At 43.8% G+C, this 25,749-nt stretch overlaps 1 protein-coding gene across 3 annotated transcripts; it reads right to left on the bottom strand.

Annotated features, from left to right (window-relative positions):
• Nucleotides 1–69: 69 nt before the first annotated feature.
• Nucleotides 70–12,304, bottom strand: cd164l2 (CD164 sialomucin-like 2). 3 transcript variants are annotated; one of them, XM_041234194.1, is made up of 6 exons: nucleotides 11,762–12,122; nucleotides 9,882–9,974; nucleotides 7,275–7,349; nucleotides 5,679–5,708; nucleotides 2,954–3,110; nucleotides 70–452 (listed from the first exon to the last, which is right to left on the bottom strand). In XM_041234194.1, the coding sequence occupies exons 1-6, from the start codon at nucleotides 11,835–11,837 to the stop codon at nucleotides 446–448; spliced, it is 438 nt and encodes a 145-aa protein (XP_041090128.1). In that variant the 5' UTR covers nucleotides 11,838–12,122; the 3' UTR covers nucleotides 70–445. The 3 variants fall into 3 exon arrangements, with proteins under 3 accessions (XP_041090128.1, XP_041090127.1, XP_041090129.1); XM_041234193.1 differs by having other exon boundaries at nucleotides 70–2,247; nucleotides 11,762–12,115; XM_041234195.1 differs by lacking the exon at nucleotides 70–452 and having other exon boundaries at nucleotides 2,965–3,159; nucleotides 11,762–12,304.
• Between the last annotated feature and the right edge of the window lie 13,445 nt (nucleotides 12,305–25,749).

Below are 25,749 nucleotides of genomic sequence, written 5' to 3'. Positions count from 1 at the left end.
CTTTGTCAGCTGCAGTCTCTTTGGGTCAGGGTCAGGTTTAGAGAGTTATTTTGTCAGCTGCAGTCTCTCTGGGTCAGGGTCAGGTTTAGAGAGTTACTTTGTCAGCTGCAGTCTCTTTGGGTCAGGGTCAGGTTTAGAGAGTTACTTTGTCAGCTGCAGTCTCTTTGGGTCAGGGTCAGGTTTATAGAGTTACTTTGTCAGCTGCACTCTCTCTGGGTCAGGGTCGGGTTTAGAGCTACTAGGCCACAGAAAGAAGTCCCGGTTATCCTGACCTTTGTGTGGGCTCAGTTCGGTGTTGCATAGTTTTGTTTTCTTTAGACAGACAGACAGACAGACAGACAGCTGTGACAATGTGGGGTGAGACTCCCACAGTCCAGGGAAGTTTGAAAAGCCCCCAGCACAGTCACTGGGGAGAAGTCCACACTGTAACACACAGCTTCACTCTTCAGAACCTACAGCGAGAAAGAAACGCAGGATGGAATCATGCGCTCAAGATGGACGGTTCAAAGTGAAAAGCAGCCATACTGCGCAGGCAAAGGGAACTTCTCTCCGAGGACAAGGGTTCACAATTAGACAGAAATAAATGCAGGAAGGTGCAGCTCAATTCTGGGTAATTGCTTTTTCACGTTGCCCTCATGCTGAGTGCTGCTGGGTTCTGTTGCTCCAGTGCTGAGTTACAGATTTGTTTTTCACCTGGCTTTGTGCTTGTCTGGAGAATCATAAGTGCCAGGACTGATTAGCCTTCCTCATTTGCATTGACAATGAGACCTTTCAACTGAAAAGCAACTTCAGACTCTCCCAGTGAGCTCAAAGCAGCTCAATCGCTGGAGCAACAGAACCACTCACAATGACTGCAAACACCACCAAACAGAACAGAGGTTTTTAAATGGCATTTGAAGCTATTTACTCTTTAATATTCTTCAAATGATTGGATTTCTTTTATAAAATGTGCTTTTGCCCTTGTGTCATAATAGTCCTTGTTGTGTTAAATAAAGGTGAATTTGCACAGCAATTTTGACTTTCTGTTGAACTGGTTCTCTATGGATTTTCTGAGTAATTCTATCTTAAGGACCATTTTTGCCTCACAAATACATGTATGTGCATTCTGCGAGCACATGTGAGCCACCTTTGTTTTTAAAAGTACTGTACAGCAATACTGCATAACCAGCTCCAGTTACAACTCACAGCCACCAGGTGTCACCAATCAAACTAATCGACTGAAATCAGAGCAAGGGATGGGATTAGTTGTGTGCCAGTGCTGGTGTCTTTATGTCATTCAAAAGCATGCTGGATAAGGACAGAGAGGAAAGTTAATAGAATAGAACCTAAGCTAGCTGCAGTATCATTTTCACTCACCCCTGTATTATTATGCAGTTGAACTTTTAATTTACTTCAAAATATCTTGGTGCAATATCTAGGTACTATACCACTAGTGTCCTGCCATACTGGTCGTCCCGTACAGGAGACCCCAAAGCCACTGGACGTACTGTATTGGTCTTTCAGAGGAGATATCTCCCTGTTTCAGCAAAGCAGTAGACATGGGGTAACCCTAACAGGTGCAGAACCAACAAGGAGGAGAGGGTTAGGGGTATATTAGAAATATTCATCTACACCATGATCAGGGGGCAGTGAAAACGTTACACAGGCGAGTGAAGAGTACAGAGATGGAACAAACCAGAGAGGCTCCTCTCTGTAGGTTTGTCAGCAATGACGACAGAGCAAGCAACTTCAAAACACACGAGAGAGGGGCAAATCACACAGGCAGGGCAGGGAGGACCAAGTGAGGCACTTTCCTTAAAGACTGTTCTGAGACACAAGCTACAATGTCATGTGCAGGGGAATTCTCACTGTCATCTCGTGCAGTTTGGAGATGGGACTCAGGAATTACTATTAAACATCAAAAAAGTGTTGCTGCTTTTTTATTTTTTACTTAACGTTACAATTCTAGGCCTCTTATGAATAAGTGTCTTGCGTTCTTTCCACGGCTCTATATCTATACAGAGAATAAGCTGCAGTGGGTCTAGGACTGGGCGGGCATTTATTAAACCAGGGCAGGCTCTTATTAAAGTGTGAGGATTGGATCTATTCTTAAAGAAAGTCTTCTCACAGTCATGCAGCACGCAGGAACAGCAAAGGTTTCAGGGGGGGCAGAGTGGATTTCAATATAAAAGGAGACAGGGAAGGGAGGCGTGCTGGATTAAACTCTCCCACACAGCCCGGCCTCGCAGACCCTACTGCGGCTCCTCCCTGGTCGCAGCGTGTGAAGGGTTAAAAAAACAAGACAAACAGGAGAGAACATAAGTGAGTGCTGACAGACATCAAACACTGCCCAGGAAACTAAACAACCCTCCCATCTCTAACTGCACCGTGGCAGCAGGCATTCCTAATGGTGACTTTATCATCGTTAAAGTGGAGTTTACATTATTTACTTTCTAACGTTCCCTTTAGTTTTTAATCTTTGCATTCTGGGCCAGTCTTATATTGTGTCTGCATTGAGGTGCTTTGACTATGATTGATAAATATAATGTTGGCTAGAGCGGCATCTATATTTTGGTACGCGCCAGCGCCATCTATTGCACAGCTGTGTATTGCCAGCAATACAGAAGAAAACTTGATCACTAGATGGCGCTGGCTCCTACTTCTATCAAGACACCTTGGCAGAGCTGTTAGCTGTATCTATGGTAGCAACTAGAAGTGAAAAGCAGCTCTTGAACTGAGGTGAAAGCACTTGAATACAGACACACCAACCCAGTATCTGAGCAACTGAAATCAGAAGCACTCGATGAATGCAAACATCATGAACAGGTAAAGGGAACAGAACAAAAAGAAATGTGAAGCTCTTAAAATATACTCATGACTCTGGGAGCTCTGCTGAGGACACAGAGGTGCTTGAATCTGTTTAGACTGAAACCCAGCATGTTCTTATTGCCAGTGGGACCAGCGAGGCTCTTACATGGTCTGGTAGGTGCTGTCTTTGGTCTTGAGGAACTTCATGATGAAGAAGAGGGCCGACTGCATTCCCAGCACCATGATGATCCCCCCGATGAAGCTTGACAGGTCAAAGTTCGCCTGCTTGTACACTGGGGCCGGCTCCGTGGGGGGCGGGGCATCTGCAAGGGAGGAACGCACCAATCAGGGGACAGGGTGGGGGCGGGGCATCTGCAAGGGAGGAACGCACCAATCAGGGGAAAAGGGCTGCAGCGAAACCTGTGCCTATTTACATGTAATCAGACTACTTAAATGAATTAGACACACCATGTTACTTTTACTGTAAACAACTTTATAATAATTTAGGAACTTTATGAGTGTAGAAGTTACACATCCACACCCAATATGAGCCTTTTCTTTGAATTCAGTCTTCAGGGGTCCTAGATGCATTCTAGACATTGTAGGTTTTGAGTTCTGGTTTATCCTTTTGTACAGGCATGGAAATAAGAGGTATCCTTGGTCTACTCTTCCCTGTGGCTGATGAAGTAGCTTCAAAGTACACTGTACAGTATTCAATTCAATTAGTTATGATGTTTGCATTCTAAGCTGTTCTTATTGCAACACAAAGCTACACAAAAGTGTACAAAACATTAGGAACACCTGCTCTTTCCATGAAATAGACTGACGAGGTGAATCCAGGTGAAAGCTATGATCCCTTATTGATGTAACCTGTTAAATCCACTTCAATCAGTGTAGATGAAGGGGACACAGGTTAAAGAAGGATTTCTAAGCCTCGACACAATTGAGACATGGATTGTGTATGTGTGCCATTCAGAGGGTAAATGGGCAAGACAAAAGATTTAAGTGCCTTTGAATGGGGTATGGCAGCCAATGACCTAACAGAGTTCCACTTCTCTCAGCAAAACTTGTTAGATACTGCTAGCGCTTACTTCTATAAAGACAGGGTGCGTGTATATATGCAACGAGAAGTGAAGAAGAAATCCTCAACTCAGAGAGTCAAAGGTAAGGGGAAAAAATAAGACAATGAAATCTGAAGCAGCTTGTTATGCTGAGGATACAAACCCAAGCTGCTCTGCAGGGGGGTCTTATTTCCTCCCCTGCTGTATTATTAATAATGCATTCATTAAACATTTATTCCAGTTGCCTTACATGTTCACTGACCTGCATTCTGCCTGTCAATAGAATGCGCTTTGGCATCTGTTTTAAACGCACAGTGATCCTGGCTGCAGTTGTATTTTGGAGTGCAGACTGGTTGCTCGTGGGCTGGGTCCCTGTCTTGGTAATGTGTTTAAATGCACAGTGATCCTGGCTGCAGTTGTATTTTGGAGTGCAGACAGGTTGCTCGTGGGCTGGGTCCCTGTCTTGGTAATGTGTTTAAATGCACAGTGATCCTGGCTGCAGTTGTATTTTGGAGTGCAGACTGGTTGCTCGTGGGCTGGGTCCCTGTCTTGGTAATGTGTTTAAATGCACAGTGATCCTGGCTGCAGTTGTATTTTGGAGTGCAGACTGGTTGCTCGTGGGCTGGGTCCCTGTCTTGGTAATGTGTTTAAACGCACAGTGATCCTGGCTGCAGTTGTATTTTGGAGTGCAGACTGGTTGCTCGTGGGCTGGGTCCCTGTCTTGGTGTTTTAAACGCACAGTGATCCTGGCTGCAGTTGTATTTTGGAGTGCAGACTGGTTGCTCGTGGGCTGGGTCCCTGTCTTGGTAATGTGTTTAAATGCACAGTGATCCTGGCTGCAGTTGTATTTTGGAGTGCAGACAGGTTGCTCGGGGGCTGGGTCCCTGTCTTGGTAATGTGTTTAAATGCACAGTGATCCTGGCTGCAGTTGTATTTTGGAGTGCAGACTGGTTGCTCGTGGGCTGGGTCCCTGTCTTGGTGTTTTAATCCGGACTGCATGCTGTAAAGAAGCTGGTCTTGGTAACCGATCCCCTTCGCCACGCTGCTCCTGGCGCTCATGAAATATTCACAGGAAGCCCAGCCCGGCTCTCTAGGGTTACTGTCCTCAATTAATCATGGCCTCATCTACTCAGTGCTGTGATCAACGCTCACTCCCAGACCCATGATAGTATATCCTTGTAAAAGGATGGACTGCAGCAGTAATTATAATATGAAAAGGCTATCATGCAATGAAAACGAATGAGTAAGTGACACATAACAGGTTTTTCTTTAATAGAAAGAATGACGGGAAAGCAGTTTATTTTACTCCCGGGAGATTTCTGAACTTGAATATGTTATGAAATGATGGAATGAAGGAATATTGTTTCCATGTAAAGCTCCCCCAGCACTAGTGCCTGTGACATCATTCTCCCGAGCCAGGCTCCCTGTGTTCCACAGCCCCTCTATTTGCAAGCCTTGCTTCCAGGCACTCTTGCACTTCCTCATTCATTTGTCCTTCAACACCTTGTTTCCTGTCACTAACCAACCAGCTGCCTCCCCTACTGCCTAACATGTTTTGCAGGAAACCAGGAAAGTGAAACAGTAACAGGAAGTAACTTTCTGAAAGCAAGGCAAGCACACTGAGAAGTGTCTTTCTCGTTTTTCTCTTCTTAAATTAAAATACACGGTTTGCTTTAACATGTGTTTCTTTCCAAACTACACACATGGTACCTACACAGCCAATGGAAGTGCCAATGGAAGTGCAGGACAGGGAACACTGATAGAATTATCCCAACAGTTAGAACCCCTTTACGGTGTTATTAGTTATTCCATTGGAGTTTCTCATCTTACCTGTCCTGCTGGGGGTGGATCTCTCAGGGGCTGAAGTGGGAGCAGACAAGTATACAGACAGCGAGAGAGAGAGAAGAGAGAGAGAGAGAGAGAGAGAGAGAGAGAGAGAGAGGTGTTAATTACATGTATAGGGGCACAGCCCCAGAGCTGCATTCTCAGAGAGAGAGACAGGGGTGTTAATTACATGTATAGGGACAGCCCCAGAGCTGCATTCTCTGATAACAGTAAAATCCATCCCATCATCAAACTGGGACTGCCTGCCTGCCTGCCTGCCTGTCACCGGTCTCACCTGCAGTCTATGATCATGTATGTTACAGAACACCCATCGCTTGGTTTCACAGGCCCCAGTTACCCTAACCCTAATCCTAACTCAGTTACCACTGATCTTGGGCTACCTAATATTGCCTCATGAAGTGCAAGATTAATGCTGCTTGAGCTCTGGGAAGCCAGCAGTATTGGTCACATACTGTTTCATTTCCATCTGTCTGAACAGGACTGATTTCAAATCGCTTTCAGCTCGGTCTCAGCGCCCGGTGGAAACAAGCCAGGTGCACCACATAGGACAAATAGAGGATCCTCTTTTCCATTTCTGTTCTGTTCCCAAGATACAGCATGAAGAATTCTGATAGCTGCCATTTCTTGGAGGATCAATACCTCTTCGGTTATATCTGCTTGTTCATCAAGTACATTATAAAGCAGGTCATTGCAATGAACTGAAATAAACCACTGAGAACAATCAGATGCAGCTTACAATGATAACTGATACACCAGACTGCTTGACCTGGTTTGGAAATGTTAACCATAGCAAAACAGAGAATATAACACACACACACAAGTTAGATTAGGGGTGGCTAATTGCTGCTTATTTTCCTCCTAAGCCTTGTAAGAATGTTTTGAAAGCCTGTAATGTGATCAGGAAGCTGGCAGCAGTGAGCAGGGAGGTCTGGGCTGGTGCTGATCACAGGACCCTGGCTCCCGGAACATTCCTGGAGTGTGACTTCCCCCCTCCTCCCCTCCTAGCTGTGGAGGGGACCTGTCTGAGTGCCTCCCTCTCTATCTCCCTCCCTCTCCCAGTCTTCTTCTTTCCTTCCTCATAAACTCCCCATGCCACTCCCAGTCTTCCCCTCTATCTCTCTTCCTTTCTCATAGCCTCCCTACCATCCCAACCTCTCTCTCTGTCCCCCTCCCTTTTCCACAGACTCCCCCTCTTCAAGCCTCTTACCCTCCTCCCTCTCTCCTTCCCAGCCTCACTCTTTCTGTTTTTCCCTTTTCCTGCTTGCCTTCCACTCTCCCAACCTCTGCCTACCTGTCTCCCTTTGCCTCTCTCCTTCGCTCTCTACCTCCCTGCATTTCTCACCTTCTCCCTCCCTGTGTACCTGCTTCACTCTTCCCGTCTCACTTATTCCCTTCCTTTCCTCCCAGCAGCCCTTGAATTGCACACAGCAGATTGAGCAGACAGTCCCAGTTTGTTACTGGAACGAGAAGAGATAGAGTTGTACAGGTCCAGACTGGTTTCTAAATTCTGATCCCAGTTCGACGAGCAGTGAAAGAAGTGAGATCGCTGCACTGCGTCCTGCCCCCTCTCTGTTCTCTTACCAGCACACAGGGAGGCATCGTTGAACAGGGAGCAGCCTTCCGGCACCTCGCCCCCCCACACACAGCTCGAGTTGCCTGGAACAGAAACAGAGGAAATTATTCATGTAAACCCACAAAGGAAAATGAAAAACAAACATCTGCGTTTGCATGAAACAAACAAGCATGGCAGGGACACTCATAATTTCTTTATACTGTTATACTGTCTAAAAACGTAACCATGACATACTGTACAGAGTAGTGTGGACAGACAAGTACGGCATGACCTTCATTCACTGGTTTCCAAGATATAGCTTTCAATAGCCTAACCAATCACAAGCCAGAACACATGAATAACAAGCAAGTCTCCTTGACCTAGATTCAGAAATTTTGCTGAGGAATGTCCATACCAAGTTTCAATTGAATGCATAGATATATCTATTACACCCCTTTGAGGGGTAATACACTCTTTCCTTTGGGATAGTGTGCTCAGTTGCTGCCCCCTCCTCCTCCCCCCTTTAATATTATTGTGTATTTGTGACATCCTCACACAACAGTGTCTCTGCTAGGCAGGGCTGGCAGATTAGAAACAATAACAGAACAGTCGGCTGGTTGTCCTGGCTACCCAGAGCTGCTGTGTTCTCATGTGTTATACTGTGGATTCGTTCATATTTAAACATACTGCTTCGGCCGCTGGAGTTTTACTTTACCCATGGAAAAACACGGCTTTCATTTTTCGCTTTCACTGAATTTCTGTTTTTTGGAATGAAATCTAGAAACCCTGTTTATAAGAACCCTTTCCACAGGCACAGCTTCCACTGCAGGAGTGTGAGGTACAGCAAGACCCCTGTTTCAATGCAAAAACCACAGAACATTTTCTGAGATAAATAAAAACAGTGCCTCTCTGCAGAAAGCAGCAGTTAAATTATTGCTACCTGCAGTTTGAATGGATTTGCCATTGAAAACATGCCTTCACACTTGATAACGTTCATATACCTCACAGTGCAACCTTTGTATTTTGAAGGTGAACGTGCAGAGAATGAATTCACACCCTCTGGACTACACCCTGGAAATCAGATTTACCTGGAACATTTGAGGCTGTGCGTTTTAAATCGAAATCCTAAACCGATTCCTGCTTTATAAGGATCTTGCTTCGCTCTTCATGGACCGCAGCTTCTTCATAAGTGACTGAATACAGTGTGTGAAAAACAATCTAACGATAAGTACACATACTAAACCAGAGGAGGCTGATAGTTTAAACAGTAAACTACGTCAATGAGCAACCTTGACTACAGAGCTGACTGTCTGTTTGTTTGATTGTCTGAAGTCTGCTTTATGCTTATTTGAAAAGGACCAACACACTTGTCATCATGTTGTACACAACTACATCATGGCTCTAATTCCATTGAAATGATCATGGGCCGTCTGCAAAGGGTTAATCAGAACAATTATATAGGGAGAGTTGCATTAGCTCTGGCGCTGAGCTCCAGACCTGCAGAGCTGACCTTGTCCTCTAGGGGGCAGTAGCTCACTGTCTTACAGTCCGATGCAAGTGGATAGCAACAGGGAGATGCAGCTTCTATACATTGCAGAATCCATCTCTCAGTGTAGATTGTGCTGGTGAAGGCAGCGTCAGGTCTGAGAAGAAACAGCTCTGGAACCAGCACAGCTGCACTGTCAATACATATTCAATTATTCAAAGACTTGCTCGGGTTGCTAAGGCAACACTGGGAGATCACAAGGAAGGTATTACATTCCTCCGACACTCCCTGGTAATGTTGTAGAACAAGATTGCTTCCTGGTCACTCCTGGTACAACAGTGCCTGGCTGTGATGCCCAGACATGTAAATCTAATCAATAATACAGGAGTTAATAACTATACACCTTCAGAGCCACACCAAGCAGCTCGAAGGCATAATGGATCACTCAATGCATTTGAGCAGGCCATGAAAATGTACAGAAAGCTGTAGATTGTGCTGGAGTGCCTTCCCTTCATAATGTGATCTGTTCCTCACACCTCCCACAGACTGCCTTGTCTTTCTGTAACAGCAGTGTTAATTTCACTCCCAGACGTGCAGGAGGAACACAGTTCTCTGAATGCAGTCTGAACGGGTGGGGTGTGAAAGCCAGCATCCTCCCAGCTGATTAATCAGGAGACAAACACGAGCAGTGATGACACAGTACAAACCACACCACGCAGGCATGTGCAGCCAAATGAATCCGCTGCTCAAGAACCACTCAGTGGATTCCAAGTGGCTTCATGGAGTTTCGCCTGCACCATCTCTGTGCCACAATTTCTAATCTGAATGCATCTATACACAGGATGAGATGTACAGGATATCTGACAAATCCTTGAAGCTGATTTACAATAAAGGGAAGAGAATGGACTGATCAGAACACAGTAAGTTCGTTATAGAATGTGTGGGTTGAAAGTGTCAGTGTAACGGGCAGTGTTGTGTGATACTCTGCTGTTACAGATTCTGTTCCCTGCCAGTGGGAAGAGCTTAAAAGCTGAATAACCACGAATGCAGAGGTGCCCAGCTCTTTTGCATAGTGGTTAAGACACTCACTGGTTCATGCCCAGCCTCCCCCCTGCTACATCAAGAAGAACTGGTATTGACGAAGCCTCACCTGAATCACACTGCAGCCACATGCAGTCTGTGATATTGAGCGAGGCGTCCCCAGCCAGGCAGCTTCCACACGAATCCATCAGTGCGCAACTCCCTAGACAAGAGAGACAGCCGTCAAAGCATGAACCAGGCAGCCTGGTCCTAGAGACGGCTAACCAAGTAAGCATGAGTCCTAGAAAAACAACCTGCTTTCAAATCAAACATAGCACCCTGGTCCTAGAGACAGCTAACCAAGTAAGCATGAGTCCTAGAAAAACAACCTGCTTTCAAATCAAACACAGCAGCCTGGTCCTAGAGACGGCTAACCAAGCAAGCATGAGTCCTAGAAAAACAACCTGCTATCAAATCAAACATAGCAGCCTGGTCCTAGAGACGGCTAACCAAGCAAGCATGAGTCCTAGAAAAACAACATGCTATCAAATCAAACACAGCAGTCTGGTCCTAGAGACAGCTAACTAAACCTTTGTATCCTTTGTTGCATCCTGATGCACGAAGGTGTATAATATATATATATATATATATATATATATATATATATATATATATATATATATATATATATATTATATTAAACTAAAACAAAGACATTTTTTTTTGGTATTTTGATTTTGTTTCTGTATGTGTTTGTGATTCTCTTTGTTCACTGATGTTCTGGAAAAATCAACATGACAAAAACAAATCGATCTGCTGATCCAGAGAGCATACTCAACATTTCTTTAAATCATTTGCAAAGTCTCAGAAAATGTGAGAAATACAGGGATGAAACAAGACTCCCATTGCACAGCAGTGTGATCCATTCCTGGTTTCACTATGAGTTTAATAAGACACACCTGAGCTTGTTACCTGTACACTGGCGCTAATTAAGTTTGTAGTAAAACCTAGAATGGGTGAAACTGCCATCTTATAGGAGTCTTATTTCCATCCCTGCGTCTATCTTTCTGACGAGAGAATTGTACTTTTGAAACCCCTCAAGAGTAAAATAAAAATCACCTATAAAAACAGCAGTAAAAACTCTTCTGTACAGTAGAACGTGTGTTTTAGAACTCATTTGCACGGCTCTTTTTGACAGCCATTAATACATTCTGTTATATGAATGAGTACAGTCATGCTCCTTTCTCACGTTGCATGCAGTGTTTGCTTGAATATTTATCCCAGCACTAGAATGCCTTGCCTACTAATAGAACTAGCAACATCATCACCCTTCTCTGATCAACACGACTGCAATCAAACATTTAAACAGTGCTCTTGAGACATCATTATTCTAACGGTCTAATTGTAAACAGACCATGTGACCAACAGCACAACATTAGTTTCAAGTTTATAAGTATATTGTTCTGTATTGGGTAAAAAAAAAAAACTGAATGCCTAATCCCAAAGCATTCCGTCCACAGATTTAAATATTAAAGGGGTTACAGCTTTTGAAATAAACTGGTTGAGCATTTCCACTTGCTGTATAGAGCAGTCGTGTTAACAAGCCTGTATTTCCATTTGAAAGCATGATATGTGATACAGTACCATCCTGTGAAAGAACGTCCTGAAGGGAGGAAAGAATTCCACCCGGGACGTGCAACACCATCTTAAATAAATCGTGCAAACAAACTTACCATACACACACACACACACATATTATGGCAACAACAATTGATTCTGAGCAAGACTAGAACAGGTGCGGATTGTATTGTTCGTGTTTCGTCACTCAGACTCCTTACTTACTAAATACCCTGGTATCACTGAGTAGAGTTAAAACACTAAAACTATTTAAAACAATATTAAAGCAATAGTTGGAGTGTCTAGTTTGTAACAGCTGTGACCGAGTTGGCGTCATTATTCGGCCGGATCACGCCAGGTCGCTCTGTCAGGACTGTGTAGATCGCACTGTACCTGGCGTTTCACAGCGACAGATCTGCACCCCCGCCACCATGAGCGCAACTCCCACAGCCACCTGGAGAGAAATCATCTTCTTGGCAGGACACTATTATATTAGACAGCTACGCCAAAAACAATCCCGCTTCGATGCACAGGAGGAAAAACAAAGTCCTTAAGTAAGTTTACTCTTCAGGGGTCTCCGCTGCCCTTTGCTTCTGCTTGTACAACACCGTCAGCGGCTATTGTATTACCCCTGCCTGCTGCTTGCTGTCTGTGTGGAGCTGAGATCGGCCAGCCTGAAACTGACACCCAAACAGGCGGCCGCCCCGGAGTCGGGACCCGGTGATGTGATCTCACTGGAGCGCTCTCCCGGTGAAATCGACACCCCGCGCCTGCGTGCAGTGCGGTGTGGGGCTCTCAGGTGCAAAACCAGTGTAACTTTCCAACAATATTAAAAAAAATATCTCCCCATGCGAGAAACAAATACAAACTCGAAATGCCGTCTCTAAACTCGAAATGCAGTCTCTAAACTCGAAATGCAGTCTCTAAACTCGATATTTCGTCTTTGGAACTCAAAATAATTTCACATTTCCAAGCCGGTCTTTACATAGAAAGGCCAGCCATAATTAACAGGCTGGCATTTTCATGTGAATACAGGTTTGTAACCCGCATTGCCCCAGTGCACAATGTATGTGCGCACAGTATAGACAGCATGTGAAATTAGCTTGGGGCATTGCATTCTTCATATAGGAATACACCTTTAATGGCACACTATAGACGCCTTGGGTGACGTCATTATAATACTTAATATTATAAATAAGTAATTTGCATTGCTTCAGACTTGTATGTATTTTTTTTTGAAGAGACATTTGTCAATGAAGTATAACAATTATCAATTATGGTAAGCTATTTATTGATCAAACAGCCTTAATTAAAAACTATATTGCCTAAAAAGAAACGTGAACTCATTATCAGTCAATCCCATGTAAAACATATGCGCATTCCAAACTTGAGCTGCTTTTTCAAACCGATATTAGTCTATGATATATGTAAGAAAAGAAATTTATACCACACAGCTCAGCAATCCCCCACAGAGGGAAAATATATGTTGTAAATATATTGACATACAATATATTTTAGTCTTAAGGTCTTTAATATTCTTGAATGTTTATTTGTTGTTGTTGTTTTTTTTTGTTTTTTGTTTTTTTGCATTTGTATACTAACTACTTTAAAAGTATTCACATCTCAAAAAAATAATATTAGATTACGGTTTATATATTGTACAATATAATGAAAATATATTGGCATATATTCTATAAAACATTTTGTAATGATTAATATATTACATTATATTAAAATATATTTTCGTTCCATAATGGATTGTAAGTGGAGTTCTCTAGCGCTATACAGCTCTGCAGTGTCGAGTGGAGTTCTCTTTCCTATAGACCTCTATACAGCTCTATGGTGTAGAGTTCCCTTTCCTATAGACCTCGATACAGCTCTACAGTGTTGAGAGTGGAGTTCTCTTTCCTATAGACCTCTATACAGCTCTGCAGTGTCGAGTGGAGTTCTCTTTCCTATAGACCTCTATACAGCTCTACAGTGTTGAGTTCTCTTTCCTATAGACCTCTATACAGCTCTGCAGTGTTGAGTTCTCTTTCCTGTAGTGGAGTTGAGTCTCTTTCCTATAGACCTCTATACAGCTCTGCAGTGTTGAGTGGAGTTCTCTTTCCTATAGACCTCTATACAGCTCTACAGTGTTGAGTTCTCTTTCCTATAGACCTCTATACAGCTCTGCAGTGTTGAGTGGAGTTCTCTTTCCTATAGACCTCTATACAGCTCTTTCCTATAGACCTCCATACAGCTCTACAGTGTTGAGTTCTCTTTCCTATAGACCTCTGTACAGCTCTACAGTGTTGAGTTCTCTTTCCTATAGACCTCTATACAACTAATCAGTGTTGAGTGGAGTTCTTTTTCCTATATACCTTTATACCGCTCTATAGTGTTGAGTTCTCTTTCCTATAGACCTCCATACAGCTCTGCAGTGATGAAAGGGTCAGGTACCTTTCTGTAGTTCCATCTTCTACCAGCAGACAGAGCTGTGGCTCCATTAACGTATGATATTCTGCGACATTTCTCGTTAAGTACCTGTTAGTAGTGAAAATTGATACAAAACTATTTAATTATTTAAAATAAATTATATATATATATATTTTTTCTTTAATTTACTCACAAGTTATAGGGAGCATCATTGCTCATAATTTTCACAATTATGGTGCGATACTAATGCACACTGAAGCAAAATGACTAAATAAGCAGTATGTTTTGTATTTTTGACATTTATTGTGATTTAAACAACATTGTATTTATCATGTATTTCTGTTTTCTATTGCATTTCTATTGCTCAATTATATACGGTGTGCTTAAAAAACCTGTTATATTCACAAGATAAGAACAAGAGGAGCTCCATTCCACCCAGAGCGAGCCGGGGCCCTGCCTGTAAGAGTGACCTGCGGGCAGTGATGCTTCTGAAGAGGAAGAGAAAGAAAACCAAATAATGAAGAAAGATCTTAAACAACCAGCAAGAATCAATACTGTTATCATATTCTTATCTGTACAAATACACAGCACAATGATCATTTATTCATCTATTACTCCTTCCTAGCACCAGAGGTGTGACAACACCTTTTACACACAAACACACTGACACACACACAAACACACTGACACACACAAACAAGCACGCACACACACACCAACAGACATGCACACACAAACACACCGACACACGCACACACTGACACACACACAAACACACACAAACACGCACGCACACACACACACACACTGACACACACACACACTGACACACACACACACTGACACACACAAACACGCACGCACGCACACACCAACAGACATGCACACACAAACACACCGACACATGCACACACATCACAAAACACAAGCAGACATACACAACGACACACACACAGTGACACGGACACACACACTGACACACACACAACACACACACACACACAATTGCAAATACAAACAAAGAGGAATAGAAGGGGCCAATGATTTTGTTCTCAGCAACAGAAACAGACAGATTGGCTTTCCTCTTATTGGCATTAGTAGTACACAGACTTCACACAGATGCAGTGGTAACCCTTAGCAATGCTGCCAGAGCACAGAGACTGTGTGGGATTCTTATTCCAGCAGGCAGTCACAGCTGCACCACCTTGTCACGTGTACTAAACACTGCTGCTCTCTACGGGTGGGGGGGGTCAGCAGCGCAGCGCCTCAGCGGTTCACACACACACACGCACACACACACACACACACACACACACACACACACACACACACACACACACACACACACACACACACACACACACACACACACACACACACACACACACACACACACACACACACACACACACACACACACACACACACACACACACACACACACACACACACACACACACACACACACACACACACACACACACACACACACACACACACACACACACACACACACACACACACACACACACACACACACACACACACACACACACACACACACACACACACACACACACACACACACACACACACACACACACACACACACACACACACACACACACACACACACACACACACACACACACACACACACACACACACACACACACACACACACACACACACACACACACACACACACACACACACACACACACACACACACACACACACACACACACACACACACACACACACACACACACACACACACACACACACACACACACACACACACACACACACACACACACACACACACACACACACACACACACACACACACACACACACACACACACACACACACACACACACACACACACACACACACACACACACACACACACACACACACACACACACACACACACACACACACACACACACACACACACACACACACACACACACACACACACACACACACACACACACACACACACACACACACACACACACACTCACACACACACTGACACACACACACACACACACACACTTCTTTTCAATTCAACTGAGAATCAGCCAAAAACAAAACCTCTGGAAAAACACACAATCATTAGAACAGTAGTTTGAATCTAATGATTTAACATCATTACCCTAAGATCGCAATTGCACTTCTAACAATACTGGACAACTCCATATAAGATTGTTACTGGTTTACATTTAGAGGATTGGACATTTAATAAAATATTAGTATACATCTAGATTAATGAAACACTAACAATTCAAACACATTATTTTCTATCTATCTCTCTCTCTCTCTCTCTCTCTCTCTCTCTCTCTCTCTCTCTCTCTCTCTCTCTCTCTCTCTATCTCTATATCTATATATATATATATATATATATATATATATATATATATATATATATATATACAGTATATAGATAGATAGATATGCCTCTCCTATGTTGTTTATATTTTTTTAAAAAATTTAGAATATATGTACATCAGTATATGTGATGCATATATATAACATATGAAATGGTTACATTGCATATATTTATAATATATTGAAAGTATGTTTTATTTCTCTATGGGTTTACCATAGTTTGTCATGGTTTGCCATGTTTTTGAATATGCTTTAGCACACCTCTCTGTGCTTTACAATGCTTCTCTATGCTTTACCACACCTCTCTGTGCTTTACAATGCTTCCCTATGCTTTACCAGACCTTGTTGTGCTTTACAATGCTTCCCTATGCTTTACCATACTCATCTGTGCTTTATAATGCTTCCCTATGCTTTACCAGACCTCTCTGTGCTTTAGAATGCTTCCCTATGCTTTACCAGACCTCTCTGTGCTTTACAATGCTTCCCTATGCTTTACCATACCTATCTGTGCTTTATAATGCTTCCCTATGATTTGCAGACAGACAGACAGGCAGGCAGGCAGGCAGTCAGACAGACAGACAGAACAAATGATTTTTGGTATTGCTGCCATGCCCACCTTGTTCATGTGTTACTCATGCAATGTCAAGTTTGCCCTTTGTGTTTTGGAGGGCAGTAGTGTGCGTGTCCTGATGAACGCAGCGCTGGCTCTCTGTATTGTGATTCACAGGGATTGATGAGACAGTCTCATTAAACACACTGTGGGCGGCACAATGTAAAGGTGTTTTTATGGGACATGTCATGTCAGAAGATCAGTGAAGTGTGAATCATGACAGTTATTTTTGTTTTGTTTTTTAATAATATGTGCATTGCCAGATTATCTTCTTAGAGAAACCTATTCAGAAGAAAAAACTATTCTACTAAAATCCATTTAATCAAACATTGTGGGTGGAATCTGAATATTTCAAGATGACCTAGCTCATTTAATGTTAGACCCAAGATTCAAACTAAAATATATCCATTTATAGAGAACACATTTTACATCTAGAGAACCACTTAGTGTGACAAACCTGGTAGGGACATTCCTTAGCTATTGAGTATAAGATAAGCTTTATTTCAAGACATTTCTGGGTAATACATGGAGGAATTTATGCACTTAACCTGTCCCCCTGCAACACTCCCATGGAAATAAATGTGTCATATGTGGTATTTTTTCTACCATAAATATTAAACTCATAATCGTGCTGAATTTAGAAATGCTAGAAGAAAAGTAAAGTTCAGTGGCAAACATTTCCACTAGAAGTCTTTCTCTGTGTCTTCAGTTAAATTCAATGACAAATGTTTCAAGTAGAAGTTTATCTCTGCGTCTTCAGTATACATTTAGTGTCAAACATTTACAGTGGAAATCTTTCTCAATATTTCTAATGTAAATTCAATGACAAGTGTTTCAACCAGAATTCTTTCTCAATGTCTTCTACATCCTCTAGGGGCAGTGTTTTAAAGAGAGCTTGTTCAATGTCTTCTACATCCTCTAGGGGCAGTGTTTTAAAGAGAGCTTGTTCAATGTCTTCTACATCCTCTAGGGGCAGTGTTTTAAAGAGAACTTGTTCAATGTCTTCTACATCCTCTAGGGGCAGTGTTTTAAAGAGAGCTTGTTGGTTACACTCAGGAGTACCAGCTGACCTTGAAGAGACAACATGTTTCAGAGCTCTACTGAGGCCACAGGAAGCTTTAAACCACTTTAAAAAAAGTCACCAGGGTGTGTCGACCGAAACAGAAAATGTTACAAGAAGTGAATCTGAACAACAATTAAGTAACAAAGCTATTCCCCCCACATATCAGCATGCACATGCTTGCAGCTCCAGTGCAGTTACTGTGCCTGGATTTTGAAGTGATTACTGAGGAGCCCTGTAAGAATGACACAGTCCAGCCTTCTACCACACTTTGACAAGCAAGCTAAAAATAATCAGTGGCTACGTCATCCCAGCTGCGAAACCCTTTCATTCCAGCTTCACAGCATATAAAATATACACTTCTCTTTCTGTAGGAGCATGCAATATTAATCCAGGGAGAGGGGAGGGGGGGTCGGGGGGGGGGGGGGGGGGGGACTCTGCAGCAGTGGGGGGGGGGGGGGGGGGGGGGGTGGGGGGGACACGAAAGCACGGTGAAACGGGGGGGGGGGGTGAAAGCACAGACGACGACTCTGCAGCAGTTATGTAATGTTGCTGCTTTATAGAATCCAAGGTGATTCAAGAACCAAACTCACAGGAGCACAGTGAAAGCACATGATAGAGAAAGCACAGTGAAAGCACGGTGAAAACACAGTGAAAGCACAGTGAAAGCACAGTGAAAGCACGGTGAAAGCACAGTGAAAGCACAGTGAAAGCACAGTGAAAGCACAGTGAAAGCACAGTGAAAGCACAGTGAAAGCACAGTGAAAGCACAGTGAAAGCACAGTGAAAGCACAGTGAAAGCACAGTGAAAGCACAGTGAAAGCACAGTGAAAGCACAGTGAAAGCACAGTGAAAGCACAGTGAAAGCACAGTGAAAGCACAGTGAAAGCACAGTGAAAGCACAGTGAAAGCACAGTGAAAGCACAGTGAAAGCACAGTGAAAGCACAGTGAAAGCACGGTGAAAGCACAGTGAAAGAAAGCAGAGTGACAGTGAAAGCACAGTGAAAGCACAGTGAAAGCACAGTGAAAGCACAGTGAAAGCACAGTGAAAGCACAGTGAAAGCACAGTGAAAGCACAGTGAAAGCACAGTGAAAGCACGGTGAAAGCACAGTGAAAGCACAGTGAAAAGCACAGTGAAAGCACAGTGAAAGCACAGTGAAAGCACAGTGAAAGCACAGTGAAAGCACAGTGAAAGCACAGTGAAAGCACGGTGAAAGCACAGTGAAAGCACAGTGAAAGCAGCTCCACAGTTAAGTATGGTAATGCACCAGAGGTATGGCAGAGCATATTGAAAAGCAAGGCAAACCATGGTAAGCTATGGTAAATGTGTAGTATTCTAACACAAGATCAAGAGCAGTACTCAAAAGAAACCTGTGCAATACCAAACACAATGAAGCTGCTCAGAGCGACCTCCGCTGCACCACTTCCTTACCACTCGTCACCTTTCTGCAAAAGATATTTTTTGTATAAGCACCAGCCTATAGATTTTAAAGTTTCATCTGCTGCAGATCCCAGATAAAGCTAAAGCCAAGGCCGTGTGGTGTGCAGGGCGAGTCACACAGTCAGGGCAGCGCTGGGGTTTCCCGAGGGTCCCCCCTGGTGAAGGCACGGCGGTGTGGTGTGCAGGGCGAGTCACACAGTCAGGGCAGCGCTGGGGTTTCCCGAGGGTCCCCCCTGGTGAAGGCACGGCCGTGTGGTGTGCAGGGCGAGTCACACAGTCAGGGCAGCGCTGGGGTTCCCGAGGGTCTCCCCTGGTGAAGGCACGGCTGTGTGGTGTGCAGGGCGAGTCACACAGTCAGGGCAGCGCTGGGGTTTCCCGAGGGTCCCCCCTGGTGAAGGCACGGCTGTGTGGTGTGCAGGGCGAGTCACACAGTCAGGGCAGCGCTGGGGTTTCCCGAGGGTCCCCCCTGGTGAAGGCACGGCCGTGTGGTGTGCAGGGGTCACACAGAGGGGAGTCAGGGATCCCAGAGGGTCTCTGGTGAAGGCACGGCCGTGTGGTGTGCAGGGCGAGTCACACAGTCAGGGCAGCGCTGGGGTTCCCAGAGGGTCTCCCCTGGTGAATGTTGAGATCCAGGGGCTACCATGAGTGGGCTTTCTGACCGCTCTGAAAATCAGCTTGTATCTTACACAGCACAGCATGTGATAGTTTTTACAATATATAGTTAAACAATATAGCTTATTTGATGTGATGTTATTCCATAGGATACAAACTATCTGATACAAAGAAATTGCAGATGGCTGTATGGCATCCATATCAGGGTCTGATTATATATTATAAAGACATTTCAGATGGCTGTATGGCATCAATAGCAGGGTCTAGTGCTATATATTAAAAATACATTTCAGAGGGCTCTATCGCATCAATAGCAGGGTCTAGTGCTGTATATTATAAAGACATTTCAGAGGGCTGTATGGAATCAATAGCAGGGTGTGATTATATATTAAAAAGACATTTCGGATGGCTGTATCTCATCAATATCAGGGTCTAGTGCTATATATTATAAAGACATTTCGGATGGCTGTATCGCATCAATAGCAAGGTGTGATTATATATTATAAAGACATTTCGGATGGCTGTATCGCATCAATAGCAGGGTGTGATTATATATTAAAAAGACATTTCGGATGGCTGTATCGCATCAATAGCAGGGTGTGATTATATATTATAAATGCATACTAATAATTAATACTAAAACATATCCCCTGTATATGGCAGTGCCATTGTGTCTATCCTTGCAGCTGGGGTGTCCTGCACAGAGCATTGTCCTGCAGTAACACTAGAACGCATTCCACTTTGTGTTCCAGGCCAGGGCTCCTGCAAATAGCTGGAGCTTTGCTATTTTTAAAGGGATCTGTTTCATTTCACCGGGTGACAGAGGAGTCAAGGAAAACGATCTCTTGTTTCTGCAGCTGCTGTTTTAAAAATGTATGAACCAGCCCGCACCGAACATCCATTTAATACTGGGTCATGTATTGCAACTCGATTTTTACATTGATATATCTCTTGAAGAAATATACGGGAAATACATTACGCCGAAGGTCGTGTGGTGATCTCGCTTGCTGTACGGTACTTTCCATTCTCAACAACCCAAACTGAAATTCTTCTGAAAAGACTCCCAAGAGCTGAATTTCTGAAGTGCTGTAGAATTGGGGCTGTACAGCATTGAGATAGTAAATCCATGGCTGTGAATTGAGAATCAGAGCTATGACGTACAGCAACAATATGTGTAGAATAGTATAGAAGATGAAATAGCACAGTCCCCAGTTTATGCTGTATTAGCAGCAGAGCTCAGTAGCAGGTTTCAATAATGTTAGGATTGACACTGTGTCAGTCTGGCTATCTATCTCTGTTGGTGCTGTCTGTCGAGTTGCCTGTCAGGAGTGAATGCGTGGAGGAGATCTGAGTGAGTGAGTGATGGTTTTTCCCCTTTCGTTTTGTCCTTTTTTTCTTTCTCTTTGTATAAAGTATTGGCAGCACCGTTCTTCTCAGAGGTTTTTCATTTAGAAGTGACTTTTGTCAGTGACGTGGAAGCTATGACCACAACCAGGGGGACACCTAGGAGATCAGGCTCTGATTCTGAAAATGGCTCATAAACATGGCATTCAAATTATAGTGGACGTGCTGGTCCCTGTACAGAAATGTATGCTTCAGCTGGGAGCAGCAGGACGCTGCGAGAGCGTTGTCCCAGAATAGCAAAGCTTTTGACTGTCGGGCAGGGCTTTGTGAGAGGGTTTTTACTTCCTGTTTTTCATGTTCCAAGCAAAAAACAAACAAGGCCAGGAAGGATGAGAACAGTCGCAAAATCTCAGTTCAGACAGTATGCTGCTAGGGATTGCTTGACTATACTAATGATGCTGGAGTCCAGTGTGCTGCGAGGGATTGCTTGACTATACTAATGATGCTGGAGTCCAGTGTGCTGCGAGGGATTGCTTGACTATACTAATGATGCTGGAGTCCAGTGTGCTGCGAGGGATTGCTTGACTATACTAATGATGCTGGAGTCCAGTGTGCTGCGAGGGATTGCTTGACTATACTAATGATGCTGGAGTCCAGTGTGCTGCGAGGGATTGCTTGACTATACTAATGATGCTGGAGTCCAGTGTGCTGCGAGGGATTGCTTGACTATACTAATGGTGCTGGAGTCCAGTGTGCTGCGAGGGATTGTGCTGCTGGAGGGTGCTGCGATTGCTTGACTATACTAATGATGCTGGAGTCCAGTGTGCTGCGAGGGATTGCTTGACTATACTAATGATGCTGGAGTCCAGTGTGCTGCGAGGGATTGCTTGACTATACTAATGATGCTGGAGTCCAGTGTGCTGCGAGGGATTTCTGCGATTTTACAGGATGAATGGATAATGCACTACCTTTCAACTCCATCTGTCCATTGATTGAAATCCTAAAATGACCTAAAAACTGTTCATGGAATCATCCAGCAGGGATTGGTAATTGACAGAGCATTAGTTACTGTTCTGCCTCTTGCTGTTCCCGCTAAAAAAATGACTATTTCTAATGTTATCTAAAATGAACTCCTAGTGAAAGAGCAGAGCCGTCACTGACAAATTATGTCTGATATAATTAAGATTCCTCTGGGCTGTAAATCCCCTGAATTAACACGTGTTGCTTCTTTCAGAAGGCAGTTATGCAGTGACTCTCAAAAGTACTCACCCCCCTTGGACTTTTCCACATTTTATTGTGTTACAACATGGAATCAAAAGGGATTTAATTAGGAGTTTTTGCCACTGATCAACACAAAAAAGTCCATAATGTCAAAGTGAAAAATAAAATCTACAAATTGTTCTAAATTAATTACAAATACAAAACAGAAAATAATTGATTGCATAAGTATTCACCCCCTTGAGTCAATATTTGGTAGAGACACCTTTGGCAGCAATTACAGCCATGAGTCTATTTGGATCAGTCTCTACCAGCTTTGCACATCTGGACACTGCAATTTTTGCCCATTCTCAAGCTTGCTCAAGCTCCGTCAAGTTGGATGGGGAACTTTGGTGAAAAGCAATTTTCAACTCTTTCCACATATTCTCAATTGGATTGAGATCCGGGCTTTGACTGGGCCACTCCAGGACATTGACCTTTTTGTTTTTAAGCCACTCCAGTGTGTCTTTGGCTGTATGTTTGGGGTCATTGTCCTGCTAGAAGATAAATCTTTTCCCAAGTCCCAGGTCTCTTGTAGACCTCAGCAGGTTTTCCTCCAGGATTTCTCTGTACTTTGCTGCATCCATTTTGCCCTCTATCATTACGAGGTTTCTAGGCCCTGACGCAGAGAAGCATCCCCATAGCATGATGCTGCCACCACCATGCTTCACGGTAGGGATGGTGTTCTCAGGATGATGTGCGGTGTTAGGCTTGCGCCAAACATAACGCTTAGCATTGAGGCCAAAAAGCTCTATTTTGGTCTCATCAGACCATAGAATCTTCTTCCACTTGATCTCAGAGTCTCCCACATGCCTTCTGGAAAACTCTAGCCAAGATTTGAGGTGAGCTTTTTTCAACAATGGCTTTCTCTTTGCCACTGTATATACTCCTCAAGAGACACCCGCAGAGGGCCTGACAGGTAAGGGACAGGATAGAAGAGATGTGGACAGTGTAGGGGATTACAGTGGAGATGCGGACAGTGTAAGGGATTACAGTGGAGATGTGGACAGTGTAGGGGATTACAGTGGAGATGTGGACAGTGTAGGGGATTACAGTGGAGATGTGGACAGTGTAAGGGATTACAGTGGAGATGTGGACAGTGTAGGGGATTACAGTGGAGATGTGGACAGTGTAAGGGATTACAGTGGAGATGTGGACAGTGTAAGGGATTACAGTGGAGATGTGGACAGTGTAGGGGATTACAGTGGAGATGTGGACAGTGATGACAGTGGCAGCGATACTGACTCTTCAGCCAGTTTTGAACTGTCTGCTAGTCAGCAAGCAAGAGGGGGTACAGTGCTGAAAGCTTTCAAGCTGTTTTAGAAGTAATCAAAGGTGACGAGGGAATAAAAGATTTAAAGTTTAGCACCCCAAGTAATGCGCAAGGCATCCATGCTGGGCATGGAAAAAAAAAGAACAAGATCAACTAAAGCATTTAATAAGTAAAGTCTGCCTCTTTTAAAAAGTCACAATATATGAATCTATACAACAAGTTTCTCTCCCCTCTGTCTACTGGCTCACTATTGTCTATATTAATCCTACTATGCAGACTTTAAATAGACCTTTAAATAGAAACGGGGGCAGAGATGTAGTCAAGAGAGCAGCTCTTTTTTAATTCCTCAATCAAAAGAAAATGAACGCTGCTCTGCTCCACGAGACGCATACCGATGATAAAAAATCAGGAAGCTTGAACCATTTCCACAAACTAGCTGCAGTTTCTATAATTGATCTTAGGGATGTTTGTTGCACTGTCGTTGTGTAATCGGAGCTGAAGTGATGCAATCAGGTCACATGTACAATCACTCTGGAGTGCTCAGCTGTGTCTCTGTGGGGGTCTATAGTTAGAAACTTGCAGCTAATGGATACCCATAGCAACCCGCCACTGCAGAGCCCTCTCTCCCTCGCTCTGTCGCTCCCCCACCCTGTCTCTCCCTCCCTCCTCTCTCTCCTTCTCCCCTCTCCCTTCTCTTTCACTCCCTCTCTTAGTTCTTATTTTCTTTCTCTCCCCCCCTCTCTCATACACACGCTGTTTATATTTTTAGAGGCTGATCATAGCTGCACTAGACAGGCAGGGATACTGAATTTAAAAAAGCATCAAAATGGAATCTGATTTTATTTGGCTATCAGTGACTGAATTCCCCAGGACTATTTCCAGGTGCTCTCCCGGGATAAGCACAATGTGGGATTGCTGGAATCTAGAGTGATTCCATAGGTAGGGTATAGAACGATCAAATAACCCATTTCATTTCTTATACGTTCTTCACGGCATTTTAGAATGTTTTTGAAAATGAAATGGTCAAGGGTTCGTCGATTCAAATGTCATTTCATTGATTATTTATTTCAGCTTTCTCTTATTGATAATATATCCAGCCATTGCGAGTTCTCCGGAGTTCTGGAAATATTGAATTTGGCTCATTGTACTCATGCTAATTGCCAGCTCCTCTCCAATGCCCTTTCTTCTCTGTCTTCATTGTACAACCCTGCTCTGCCCTTGTTGGCTTTGGGATACACTCGCAGGCCACCTCCCTGCACAAATGCTTTGTAAATAAGATTGATTGAAGATCATCTATTAAAAGTCTACATTTTATCCAGATCGGTTAATGTGTTCTACTCTTACAGGGAGAAAGACAAAAGGAGGATGGCTCTAGTTATGGCTGTCTTGACCAGTTTTTATTTCACAGATTAACTTCAAATGCAATAGCAACCAAGCTCTCACCTATCCTGCAGTGTACAGAGGTCGTTCATTCCAAGGGAGCACAGCTTTGCTGCAGGGCTGGCTGGTCCTCCAGAGGCCTGTAGCTCACCAGCCTTTGCTGTGGAACTCCTAGGTGTGAAGAGGCGGTTGGCTTGGGGATCGGAGGACACCCGCTGACCTGCAGTTCTCCTGAGCTGTTGTGGGGAGTTCAAATCATTTAGCACTTTTTAAATCTTAACTAAATTGAATCAGTGGTTCAACGCCTATCATGAAAACGTTGGCCTAGTATTCTGTGACTTTTATTTCGAGGTCAAGGGTCAAAGGTTTCTCACAATCTTTGTACGTTCACCTGTGACACGTGGAGCATGAAGGACTGATGGATAGACAGACGGACAGAAGTGCTTTATCACTTTCACGAGTCCAGAGTCCCTGCCCTGCATGAACCTGAGAATCAACACCCTCCAGACATTCGGTCGATTTCACAGCCGCTGCCTGACTAGGCCTGTGAGCAGCAGCATGTCCTCCTGGCAGAGATAGAGGC

Source organism: Polyodon spathula, chromosome 32 (genome assembly GCF_017654505.1).
Source record: "Polyodon spathula isolate WHYD16114869_AA chromosome 32, ASM1765450v1, whole genome shotgun sequence".
Taxonomy (NCBI): domain Eukaryota; kingdom Metazoa; phylum Chordata; class Actinopteri; order Acipenseriformes; family Polyodontidae; genus Polyodon; species Polyodon spathula.
Note: the sequence above shows the minus strand (reverse complement) of the source record. Positions and strands in the feature narration are given on the sequence as shown.